General features: G+C 37.3%; 1 protein-coding gene across 4 annotated transcripts in view; it reads left to right on the top strand.

Moving 5' to 3' along the window:
- Positions 1 to 1,572: 1,572 nt before the first annotated feature.
- The window catches only part of LOC139774295 (solute carrier family 22 member 21), a 122,370-nt gene continuing 110,389 nt past the window's right edge, over positions 1,573 to 13,553 (top strand). The window contains exons 1-5 of one of the 4 annotated variants that reach the window (XM_071709477.1): positions 1,573 to 2,243; positions 10,949 to 11,034; positions 12,164 to 12,311; positions 12,475 to 12,697; positions 12,803 to 12,909. In XM_071709477.1, coding sequence (XP_071565578.1) covers positions 2,209 to 2,243; positions 10,949 to 11,034; positions 12,164 to 12,311; positions 12,475 to 12,697; positions 12,803 to 12,909 — 599 coding nt within the window. In that variant the 5' untranslated portion in view covers positions 1,573 to 2,208. Of the gene's footprint in view, positions 2,244 to 8,040; positions 8,293 to 8,315; positions 8,507 to 10,948; positions 11,035 to 12,163; positions 12,312 to 12,474; positions 12,698 to 12,802; positions 12,910 to 13,553 lie in introns of those variants that run through there. The other 3 variants (XM_071709476.1, XM_071709478.1, XM_071709479.1) reach the window with 3 other exon arrangements.

The following is a 13,553-nucleotide window of genomic DNA, read 5'->3' as shown; positions in this document are numbered from 1 at the left end:
TTAAGAGGGTGAGAAACAGACATATCTAATATATATATATTTATATATATTAGTTTTCTTTTTAATATTAAATTCAGATATATTTTAAAAATGTATAATTGCAATTTTATTTATAGAACAATAGTTTTTATGATTCAAATTACATTTTTTGTTAGCATTTACAAAAAATGTAGTAGATATTATTTTATAAATCGTGACAAGACGAAATGTAGTTCTGTAACTTTATATACTTTAGCGAAGAAATTATAATGTAATTATAATTTTAAATATCCTCCTTTTATCCTCCTTTTTAAACTATTTTCGAGGATTTTTTAGTCAATAGTCATAAGTTATGACTATTATAAGAAAATTCAGTTTTATAAAAGTACGTTGCTGTAATTATTTTGTTGCAATATTAGAATGATTATTAAAACATATATCAATCAAGAGAATTATCACTTCGAATAACTATGATCTCTTAATACGCGATATTAATGTTGTTTTCCTACGATCGATCTACATTTTCCTTAACTCGGCGTCTTGTCTTGAGATAATGATAAGATAATGATAAGTGTTTGTAAGTAACATTTAGCAAATTATAGGAAAAAGAGAAAGAAGGTATATAATAAGAAAAAACGACACGTTGGTCCTTAAGAATATTCGCGTACATACTTTCGTATTAAATTTATATTCTATTTAACTGTAGATACATTAATACTATATGATGGGTGAATTAACTTAATTGGTTGAGTGAATTGGGGTTAAACTATTTGAACGCGAATAAGTCGTAGTGTCGTGGGTAAATACCCAGAAAAAAAATTTGCGATATAAATAAACGTATAATATTAATTACTAAAGAATACACAATACTAATTATCGATAATATCACTCCCGTTTTATCACCTATATTTATGAAATAGCGAGAAACAATGTGTGTAACACACAATGTAACGCACGCACATAATAATACAAATCTATATATTTCTGACAAAAATGTAGAACGATTTATTAAATAAAAATTTGATTAAAAATTATATTTCACAGAATAAATTTTTGTATCTTATTGTTAATCAAAATAGATATAGGCGTTACGTTAAAATTCAAGACGTAGGGACGTAGGGACGTAGGGACGCGGATGGCGGACGTCATGTCGTATAAATGCAAATGAAAAATGTAACCGTTTAATTTCGGTCGCAAAAAAAAAGATCATTATTTTTACGCATCTATGATTTGCTTCGCGAAATTGGCTTCTCGCTGAAAACAACCGTAGCGAGTTAATGAATTGCAAATAATATTGTATTCCGCAATAACGTGCGCTCGGCTCATCAGCGTTGTAAAATCTAAAATTCTGTTTCGATTTTAGCTTCTAATCAATAAAAACACGCGATTTTATGTCAAGCACTTTGATAACACACTCGAAGATCAATTAAATCATGACAGATGTAATCGCGCAAACGTTCCGTCGTGAGTCACGTGGCCGGAGCTTTGTTCGATTCGCGTCGGAGTTTCGAGACGAGGAGAACAACGTGCTGTGTGATTCACAGATCTTTGTCAATCGGTCGTCAACTGAAGTTCGTGTTATTTTCCGATTATTTGTCACGTGGGCGGCGAATGGCGTGGAAGTGCCGCGTGAACAGCGAGTCTCAAATCCGCCTGCAATCGTTTAATAGTTAACGCGACGCGACGGATGCGTTAACGAGAGGTGCGGCGTGCGTACCCTCCCGAGAGTGCGTGAAGCGGTGTCTGACCGCGATTAAAAGTCTGATGCAGCCGTGCCGTCTGCATCCCGCGTACGCAGTTTGTTGACCCAACTTTCAGATAATGAGGTAGATAAGGGAGACGGCGGAAAAAAACATATTCCGCTGCTGAAGACGGCGTTAGCGCCTCAACTTTCGTCATCATTGTCGTCGTCGTCGTCGTCGTCGTCGTCGTCGTCGTCGTCGTCGTCGTCGTCGTCGTCCACATCCGCCCACATCTCATCCGCCGCCGCCTCCTACTTCAGCTCATCCCTATGGCACCAGCCTTTTCTATCATGTGTGATTAAGCACGGGCCAGCGAGAAGTTTCCAAGTATTTGCACGCTCGCGACACGCGGTTGCAGAACAAAGTCGCAGCTTCGCGACGAGACGGTCTTCTCTTTCCTTTTTCTTTCGCGCGCCAGCGCTTTTTTTCTCGCGAGCTTCCGCGATTTTCGCACGCGAGTCAGTGAGAGATTGCGATCGGGCGGTTCATGTCGCGATACGGTGCCACCATGGGCTTTGGAAGGTGAGTATCCTCCGTGAGATATCGCTCGATCCTTCGTGCCTCTGTGAAGCTTTCATTAAAAGGATTTCATCCAGTCGCTCGTTGGACTTTGCTGGCAAAAGATGATTTGTTAAATATTAAAGGATAAAATTTTAAACAGTACCTTGAATTAAATAACATTTTGTTATTTTTAACTACCGTGTGTGTCGAAATTTATTATTTTAACATAAAACAGTATTATTTTAACTCCACTGGTTTAGTTAAATTATCATTGTTTTAGTTAAACGATATAGTAGGAGCATGAGTAGAAGCAGTGGCGACCTACATATGATTAAAATGAAGAATTTATAAGATATGGAGCTAGCGGCATTGATTAGATATTTGACGAGCATGATTACGGCTTACTTGTATTAGAGATTATTGCCTTGTTCAACTTGTTTTTTTTAAATTATTATTTTATTCGATAAGTTAACTGTCTTCGGTTGACGACAAGTTTAGCACTCTTCTGGATACTTCTATCATATCATAATTATTATATGTATAATAATATTATCGTATCAATTGTCGTAGTCAAATATGTGTTAATTTATAAAAGCGGAACAGCTTATTATATCAGTGTTTTAATATTTTAATATTTTACAATTTTAGAATGTTACTTCAAGAACAATTTATAATATACAGTAATTTATAAAACTGATCAAATCGTACCATTGTTATGAATTTCTTTTGAAAATTTGTGTACAAAAATATCTGTAGCAAGATTATGGATATTTGTTTGTTTATGTATTATGCTAATATTGAAATTCGTTGTTTTTCATCGCTTGTTTCGAATCAGTCAGTCGTAGATAATTTTTTGTGTACTATATTTAATCACACACCCACACACAATTTCGTAAGTTATTGTGTAAAGAAACTGAAGCTGATGATGTATGTAAATCTATCTTTGTTTAAATACATTAAATTAAATTTAAAAAGTCGCGTATACTTTCAAAGTACGTGCGTACGTGGAGTGCTCGGGCCAATTTCTAAATTTAACATATTTAACGGGATTGTAACTTTATACGGCGATACGAACAGATGCGGAACAGTGCGTTGCTGCGTAAAAATATCAAAGAGGGGCATCGAACTGCGTGCGTTGAAACGTAAACGAATAAACATATCATTAAATTGACCGGTTGAGCGCCAATTATTACGTCGGCATTTTCCCAGCGTAATTTTACAAAGTTAAAAATATCAGACCAATTTTGCCGGATGCGAAAAACACCCCGGCCGTGTTAACGCACTCTCGATGATATATGCCGTATTATTATAACATAAAGAGGCGACAATTATAAATTTGAAATCCGCTTCCTCGTGTATACAAAGCGATTAACAATCTCGTTCTTATCAATATATTCATAAACTCGTTACATACAGTTATAGCCATTAACGCCGGTGTATGTTAGTTTTGCATAAAATGCAAGTTAAATATTCAAACGCGGAGAGCAGCAAGTACACGCCGAACCAAGTTCAGAACTGAGTTGCGCGTCGTTAAGATAATGTCTAGGTCAATACTTATGTGTATTAGTATATGCAAAGCGTTATACAGAGTGTCGCGCAAGACTTTAGTGTGTGAAGCTTTATTGATGAAATTTCTTGAGCAGTTTAGAGATTACAAGAGATTTCGTAAATTTATAAATTTTTAACAAAAATTTCGAAGCGTTGTCAATATCTTTTACGTTAAAAATATCTAAAAACAAATAATTTTTCATAAATTAACGAATAACAGAAAATAGATGATATAGATTTGTTATTTAATTTTCAGACTTTATTTAAATACTTTATTAAAACAATATATATTTAAAATAATTTTAAAAGTATTGAAAATGGAAAATATATGATAAGTGACGATAATCTTCCGAGACTTTTGTTGACGAAGAGATACCGAATTTCGTCATGAGATGTACAAAGTTTGATTGCGATAAATCATTTATTATAACACTTTCTGCAGCGTGTACGTGGTATTTTCGCGATTAGTATTCGTACTTTGTTTCGCCTTTTCATTAAACCCATCACGTATGTTTTCTCTCGCAGTTCATTGTCACGATACATTATCTATAGCGATCAAGGTTCGGTAACGAGTTCAAGTCTCGCATGATGAACACTAACATCGATTCGGACTGAGGTCACACTTGGAGCTTCATTTCATTCGGTTCTCGTCATACTTTTATTACCGATGTGCGTATTGCAGTCGCTCTTTCACGTCCAGATCAAAAGAATATTCGCAATTGCGGATGAATTCCATTGTTCCTTCATATATGAAGCGAAATATATGGAAATACAATTTAAGTGACGAACAGTTTACATAATCTAATTTCTTTCGCGTTTTATTAACTCATAATTCGCGACTAATTCTTGTTGTACAATCGTGTTATAGTCATAGTAACGAAATCATAAATCAGTGATACTATTTGATATACATATAATTAAGTTAATTGGCAAAAATTCTTGTCTGTGCGATAAGAACTAATCCTATTGCTTTAAAGAGAAGAAAATAGGAAGAAGATGCAGACTAGGTATGAAGATATTGTGTGAAGAAATGGTCTTTTTAACGTTGCTCATAAATCGTCCTTAAGAGTAATATAGTCTCTCACATAATAAATCCCCCTTTTAAATTTTTCCTCGTGTTTGCGCGTGTTTGTTTTGTAAGCACACGTCACAGCGTGCTTACAATATTTCCGTAGCAGCGTTTGCGCAAAGTGCAGCACAATATGAGATGAGTCCCCCAGCAAAACGTCTTGTTTGCCATTGGATAGTGACACCGTCGTATCGAGTTTGCATAGTCGATCGCTTTTACCCAATATCACCTGCAGCTATTTTGTTATCTTATTTACCTAAACAGGAATCTGCAAATACTAGACTTTCACGAGTATAGTCACGAAGAAGCAATCGAATATGGTTCATTCTGTTTCGATTCGGAAACGGCGTGTAAATGACTAATTTGTCGTCGTAAGAAAAAAGACTTTCGACTGCTCAAGAAAGCCTTGCACGAGGAATGAAAAGAAGCGTAATTCCAATACAATGATTCGAAAAAGTATATGTGAGACACGAAAATATAAACACAAAAAATTGCTTATATGTAATGGCACGAGTTGTAATCCATTTTCGCGCTGGCGATAGCAATTTAATTTCAAATCGGGCATATCATTTAATGACAATTTCTGATATGAGAGAAACGATATTTTTACGATCTTAAATATCAATTAAGTAATTAAAGTTTTTATCAAGTTAAATTATCAATTAGATAATTAACAGTAGGATAACATACGTATCAATATAATTATCTCGTCGCGATTGGGCTCCGTTAAAGTTTATCATGTACTTCAGTATAATATAGTATTAAATCTTAATTTTATATTTCGGTATAAATCAATTATTAATATTCCAAATATCATTAATAACGTTACGACAAATGATATCACATATCATTTATCTGCGTGATAAATGCGGTAATGAAAAATATCTTTACATTTTATGCATAATTTAATGAGAGCCACGTACTCTCTTAAAACGAATGAAAATTTTGCTGATTAAAACAGTAACTGATATTACACAGATGAGGATTAGTGAGTATTTTACTTATTTTCAATACGAATGATCGCATTCCTTTGTTCTCCCGTCTTACATCTTACTGATTGTGGCCAGTAGAAGTAAGATTTCACTGGTAACCGCATATAATAGCAAAATGTGTGTAACTTTTAAAGTTTTCTAAATTTTAGATTATTTCTTGATAAAAATCTTCGTATCTGTGGGTATTCAACTACAGTATTCAAGTTTTCAATCATTATTCTTTTTGCTTTTAAGCTTGCTGTTTATAGCCACTGTTTTGAGCACTCTAATATCATTGATCGGAATAATCCACCACTAACTGATTCTCTCCAGTGAAATCTCATTAAACGCAGTGCTTATAACTGTTGCAATATTTTTCATTGCTTCTCAGTGATAAGATACTGATTCCATTTAAGAGACTGTTTTCACATTTGGATACTGTTAAAAATTTAATTCGAATTTAAGAATGATTTAATCATTATTTAAAAATGATTTTTGCAAATTTGTGCAATATTTTAATGAATGCAAATCTTTCTTGTAGTTAAAACAATTCGAGATATTTGAGATTATTTTGATAATTTTTCTCATAGTTTTAATCTCGATTACGCTATGTAACTATATTAATATCGTTATTTATTTATAATAAAATAAAATCTATAATGAAAATTTATCTATAATGACATATGATAACGTATCAAAGATTCGAAGAGTGATTTGAGAAAAAAATTGTCTTATTTCCTGCGAAAGGTGTGACGTCTGCGGTTATATCTTATAAATATTATATCATGACAACTGTTGGCTCTCTTATTGTTTGTGTGCGAAATCTTTTGTAAAAATCTGTCACACATATAAAATATCGCAACCGGATTTCACGATTAAATATACATTGTGATAAATTATCTAAATAGGATATGGGTTCTAGATATCGTTAACACATAAACCGTCCGTGTTTATTTTGTGTTTAATGCCTTTATTGTTTCTGTAGAAATAAATTTAGCTTGATTTAACAGATGGACAAAACACGTAAAAATGTCACTTGTACAGCATCACCCGATTGTTAAAACAATGCTGTTAATAGACAGACATTTACGACAAACATTTGTGAATTAATTGCAAACAGTTCATGAAAAGTCACGGATGATCACAGATTATATTTATTGCAGTTCTGATTTCTTTTTTACACTCGCTTTCACACGATGTAGCAAAACCGCATTATTGCGTACGCGAGAGAGGCGACGTAAGCCGGAATCAGCTAGTTGAAACCAGTTACATATACGATATTTCTTCAGAACCTTTCAATATACTGGGTAACGCCCAAAAACCCTTTCCATGAAAATATCCTTCCCGACTTTGTGATCCTATTCCCATATGGATCTCTATTCCACGTTAATTAGTGCACGAGTATTGGGTACATATTATACATATTATACAGCGCGTATGTCAAAAGCTTTCTGTCGAAATTAACTGCAGCACGAATTATCGAATACGAGAGTATTTTGCGCGTCACATAAAAATACAAATTAAATTGTTGACATATCGAACGACAGGATTACTAATTTAGGAAATTTAGGAATTTCAAACACCTCCCATGTAGAAGGTGCTTTATATAAAATGAAATTGCTATACTTGGAACTGTTTTTGACGATGTAAGTCTCGATATCTTCGTATATTAAACTTGCGATGGAATCACAGCTGCTTTCAGTATTTACAAAATACACATTGATAAACACATCATGATTTATCGACCGTACTCTGGACGAAAAAAAAAACACGCAGCGTAAATTGGAGCAACGGCAACATTTAAGTATTCATTAATGAGCGAGTATCTGCCGTTTCTCGATTTAGAAACTTCGAACACCTTCCATGTAGAAGATACTTTATATTTATATAAAATAAAATTGCTATGCGCCTTGGAACTGTTTCTGATATTTCTCAGATGACGTAGGTCTCGACGTTTTCGTATATTAATATATTTACATGATATTAATATTAATGCGCGCCAGGTCGTGTTTTCCTGCTGCTAGAATCCACGCACTTTGAAAGTGCTCTCCGAGGACTTTCCGGCGACTTTCATGTAGGGATCGTTCGGCGATACATCCATTAATAGTCTACGCGCTCGTTTCTTCGTAACTTTAAAGATAAATCGTTATTCCCCCACCGATTGTTTAGTCGTCCCCCACTCGCCCAAACATCATGTAGCCACCATCGTGGAATGCGTTTACCTTCGAGGAGACAGTACTTGCTGTCTTTGCAAGACAGAAGCAAGCAGGTGCGCGGTTGTCCGATGGTTACAGCGGCAGCGGGGGTGGCGGCGGCGGCGATTCATTAATTCGCTTATCGGCGATCGTCCGTGTGGACGAGCAAAAAAGTGCACCATGCAACTCGTGTCTCGCGCGCGCGGAGACGGGTTTTACGACGTTTAGAAGGCCGTACGCCCGTATATACTCGTGACGGACGTCGGGCTTGAGCGCTCCGTTTTAAGGTAATAGAATATGTAGATAAGGCCCGGACAAGGATACGCGCGCGCGGAAAACGTTCTCTCGCTCCTGGACCGCGAGATAAAAGCGAGGATCGTGCACGTCGACTTCGTAAGTCCCTTCGCGAGTGCACGCGATACGCGAGGAGGAAAAAAGAAACGTACGACGTGGTGTAATTTACTGATAGTCGCCATCGTTTATCGGCTACAATACACCAAAGTATGTACTTTGTACGTAAATACACCGGTGCTGTTGTGATAACTGTATACGCACATACGAAAATATTGACCTCTACAAGTGTGAAAGAGAGGAAGTTGAAATAGAATAATATATGTTCCTGATAGTTCTTGCCGATAGTTATTCTTATTAATGTTGTCGTGACAAATAAAAATTTTCCAAACAATTACGAGCAGTAATTTTTCAATTATAAAAGCGATTATTGAAAGAATAATTAGCTTGTATTGTGTAAGATTTAAGTTTTAGAATAAGTGTGCTGGAGCTCGTGTAATGTAATTTAATAAAATTTAGATTTTCGATTTTAGATGATGATTTTAAGTTATATATAATTTTGGTATTTATAATTATTTATAATCATACAATATTATTATAAAACGATCAATGTCCATCCGGAGTAATTTCGAGAAAAAAAAACGCAATTTTAAGTTTGAAGACATCTCCCAGTACGGTACATCTTTCAGCCTTATTTCCAATGAATTGTAACTGTTCTTGACAAATCAGAAATTTTTGAAAGTTCTTTGAACATGCCACAAGATCGTATGATCAGATCAATTTCGAAAAAAATGGACTTTGATTGTTTTTCCTCTGTACCCTACATATATATTATATGATTATGCATATTATTTATGCTGATAAGACATAATATCTTTGTGTAAATAAAACCGCTCTTGCTCTACATTTCTACAATTCAAGTATTATTCGCATCTCCGGATATTTAGAATCCATTATCGCGATATCGTATTTAGAATCCGTACGAAATCACGTGACGGCTCGATTATTACGCGGGAGAACCCCCGTTCGCGAGCTAAAAGGGTATAAAGAGAAAAAATCGTGGAACTAGTATTTCTCATTCTGTCGTCTCTCATTCGTGCGACGCGCATTCTAAAGGCAACGTAAACCTCCTCGACGTCCTCGAGATTAACTTAGACCATTTGGTTCACGGAAACTTTCCCCGAGTCACCTCGCGCGGATAATAATCGGAATATCAAGGCACGCTCCATTAATTTATTAACATTGTCTAGTTCCTCGTAAACCTCGTTTTCGCGGAAACAATGCCTGTCGCGCGCGCGTAAATCCGCGAAAATGGATAAACTTTCGGCTGAAGACTTTCAGCGAGACACAGCGCAGCGGTGTGCGTTTAATGCGACATCAGAATGGTATCGTAAAACCGAATACGCGCGCCGGCAGTTACTCCCTTTGCGCATTTCACCGCCTCGACACGGCTAAAGCAGTATCTCGCGACGCAATGGGATAAACTGCACAATTGTTTCGAGCACCGCGATCTGGCACAATTGGAAGATTACTTTATTTAGCTCCGGCGTTCCGATTTTCTTTTCGGCTTCTCTCTCTCTCTCTTTCGAGCGCGCGGCGGTTTTTCCGGTTTCCGGTGTACCGTGGGGAAATCAATAAACCACGTGCTCCCACGTAGAAGTTAACCGCGTGCTTGCGAGAGGTCAGCACGCGGCCTTCGGGAAGGAGTTTGCGGAATTTCTCCGGGCATTTTTCAAATTACCTGTTTATTAAACGATATTTTGTATATTTTTCGCGGAAAAACACGGTCTCTCGCGGAAACAGCGCTGGGAAAACGTGAGTCGTTAGTTGCTCCTCCGCGGATTTTCCGCATTAAAACGCACGCTTAAATTACCTGACGGCAGAAATCTCTATAAAACAGATTTATTGCGCGTTCAATGTTTGCAATGTTTGCAAAGATGCTTTTTTTTACGATAACGCTCTTCACGGTAATCGTTGCATACACACACATGCACACATACACACATACACATACACACATGCACATACAATGATTTCGCGCTGCTCTCGCAAATTGAAAAGCCGAGAACGGACCGACGAGACTTCCGTACAAAGCGATTGTCCGATCCGTGTTTTATCATTCCGTGTCGTATCGCCGCGCGCGGTGAAACACATAGTGCTTCTCATCGCGCACAGCTTTACGCTTCCTTTTTCGGTTCCTCAATAATTATTACGCTCTGATAATCCTGATTCTAATGCGCTGTACTTTTTGCGTTATTTGCCGCTGGGCCGCTAACTCCCCAGCACCTGCAACATCGTCGTTATATGCATGCGTTGTTTATATACCGCCGGGATAGAGCTCCGGCTGCTCGGCGGAGAAGTCGTTTCCGAGGGCAGTTCCTCTCTCTCTCTCTCCCTTTCCTTCTCCCTCTCTCTTTCTCTCTTCCGGCGCTTTTTATGGGGAAAAGCTTTCTGTAGCCGCCTCCGCGCGGCGAACTGATCCCGTTTCTTTATGTAATGCCCGCCCAAGTCCGACGCGCGCGACTGGCATCATTTTTCATTCGCGATGTTCCCAGGAAACTTGAAACATAAAGCGCCAAGTTGAACTTTCGATCGGCCGCCGCCGCGGCGGCGATTCCCGGCAAATGGTATAAATTCTGAATATGATTGCAGCTTACGGGACGTAAAAGACGACAGTATGCGGCTGTGCTGTTCGAGAAAGGACGAGGCTGACTCGTTGCGGCCGGGCCTGGAAAATGGTACGAATGATACTCGCACGTTGACGTAATCATAAAATGGAAATGCAAAGACGATCTCTGCTATCGGAAGGATAATTTTGAACTGAGAAAAATTTCATGTAATAAAAATGCGCTGCAATAAGACACGTGCGAGAAGTGTAAAATTATTAGAAATGTCTAAAAAAAGTACATATCTTCCGACTTATAATAATAAAGAAAAAAAAAAATTAAAACGAAATGAAAGCAAGCTCATTTTTTGTACTCGGTATATCATTTAATAACTTGTATATTAAGCAGCCATGTTAATTAGAATCTTTTATTTATACAGTTAACGATCGAAATAAAGTATTAATTTGTACAGAATTAACTAACATTTTCTCACGACTTCTGACTTAATGCGAAAAAGGTATCTTATTTTTCGTTGTTTAAATTTCGAAGGCATTTGCACAAATTAGTGATAAATGTTGCCCGGTTCTATCTTGCATAACACAGGCAAACTGTACGAAGTCTTATGCACACAGTCAGCCGTTTGAAGAGACGATTAAGGTGGGCTTATATTTCCAGCCGGATTATTCTTCCAGTTAGCGTTGTTTAAGTATCACTGCTTAGCAGTAGTATTAAATTACTAAGTATACATGTATATACACGTACAATGAACGCCAGCTTGTTAAAGAGATGTCGGAGATTATATACGTTGTAATTGTACGTAGACTCTAGATATCTGATTATTCAATATTGCATAACTTGCCATTTCCTAGATGTTTAAGTATGTCGTGTAATTACTCATTTTACATATCATAAGGAACGACACAAATTGGCGGAACTTTTTCGTGGCGTGTTTTCATAATTAATATGATAAATAGATATTTTCGATTGATTTAATTATTTCAAAATAATGTGATTTAACATAATATGACATATAATGTGGCTTTTCCTGTTATGATCCCTTAATTGAAACACGCAGATTATACAACTGAATCCTCACTTATTTGTTTTCAGGATGCTTTGTATAAATAGATATACTTTTTGGTTGGTTTAATATTTCGAAACAATGCGATTTAACATAATGACGAAATATGATTTTTCTTGTTATGATTTCTTAATCGAGAAGCGTGGATCATACAGCCGAATCTCTGTTCATTTTTCGTAGGAGCTACGGAAGGTCTATCAGCGGGGAGCGATGTGGAAAAATTTGGATTGTACCAGATGGCGATGTTCGCATTTATTAGCATACCGTTGATGCTGTCGGCAGGATTTACGCTTGCTTATATATTTACCGCGGGCGAGGTTAAATACAGGTACGCATATGTGTATCCTTTGCTGTTTGAACTTTCACCTATGCACACGCAGTCAAGATACGTAATTCAAACGTATTTGCGAGACACGGTATCGAAACTTGAGGCCAGCCGTGGTTAGAGTTAGAGAATTAAGGAAGGAAAAAAGCAACTGTTTATAACGCAGATGTTTAGTGCCGGAATGCGAGCACGCGGGGAACACGACGTTCGACCCGCTGTGGATCAACGCTTCCGCCCCGAAAACCGAAAAAGGGGCCATTTCCGGTTGCACGCGTTACGCGGTGCGAGATGATAGCTGGGGTACATGTACGGAAGCGTCGTTCACCAACGTCACTCGCGACTGCGATTCTTGGATTTACGATCCGAACGAGCGTACGATACTCAACGAGGTAATGTGGCTCTCGCGGTAATCAGCGCGCGTATTTTCTATCCGCCGAGATTTAGCGGCCGAGATTTATTTTCTCTTTCCTTTTCCGCCGCTTATCTCGATGCAGTGGGGATTCACCTGCGACGCTAATCGATGGAAACTCACGTTGGTGGGCACGATACAGAATACCGGTCAATTCGTCGGCTTGATGTTCGCTGGATACATATCTGACAGGTGAGAGATCAGCGCAATATCCCTGGGGCTTTAATTAATTAACTTCGTACAAAATATTTCATAACATTCGTCGCGGATGGCACGGATGCCCCGGCGCGCGTTTTCATTTTTATTTATATCTTCGTGCTGCCAAGGAGAGAAATATAAATCTAAATTATGTCGTACGATACATCAGCTAATTTAAGAATTAACTAGATTACGTAATAAAATTTAAGATTATATTTATAGAGAATTAGCGATAAATTCACGATAAATTCTAAGCTATTTTTTTCAAAGCTATTATTTCCCTACAAGCTATTTTTCCTCGTAATAACAACTCAGCTAGAAAGTCTAAAAATTCATTATAGTTATTTTTACATCTTTTTCCTTGCGAGCGCGTTAGACACGCTCGTATGGATAATCAGCTGCATCGCGCAACTGTTTCTGTTGTGCGTCCTTTACGTACTCGGCGATAAATCGCAATCGGTTACGTCGGTTACGAGATTAAAATTCTTAGTTAAAAAGATACGCATAGTTCTTTACGTAATGCAAAAATTGTACGAATGGTCTGTAACAATGTTTCTGCAGCTCGATTTCACAGACGCTCGATAAGAAAGCGCGGCGTATCACGCGGTATCGCGAGGAATTTCGCATTGCGGCACGGC

Source organism: Temnothorax nylanderi, unplaced genomic scaffold, assembly GCF_030848795.1.
Source record: "Temnothorax nylanderi isolate EJ_2023f unplaced genomic scaffold, tnyl_v1.0 TNYL_tig0077_pilon, whole genome shotgun sequence".
Classification (NCBI taxonomy): Eukaryota; Metazoa; Arthropoda; class Insecta; order Hymenoptera; family Formicidae; genus Temnothorax; species Temnothorax nylanderi.
The sequence above is the reverse complement of the archived record's forward strand: the minus strand, read 5'-3'. Positions and strand labels throughout refer to the sequence as shown.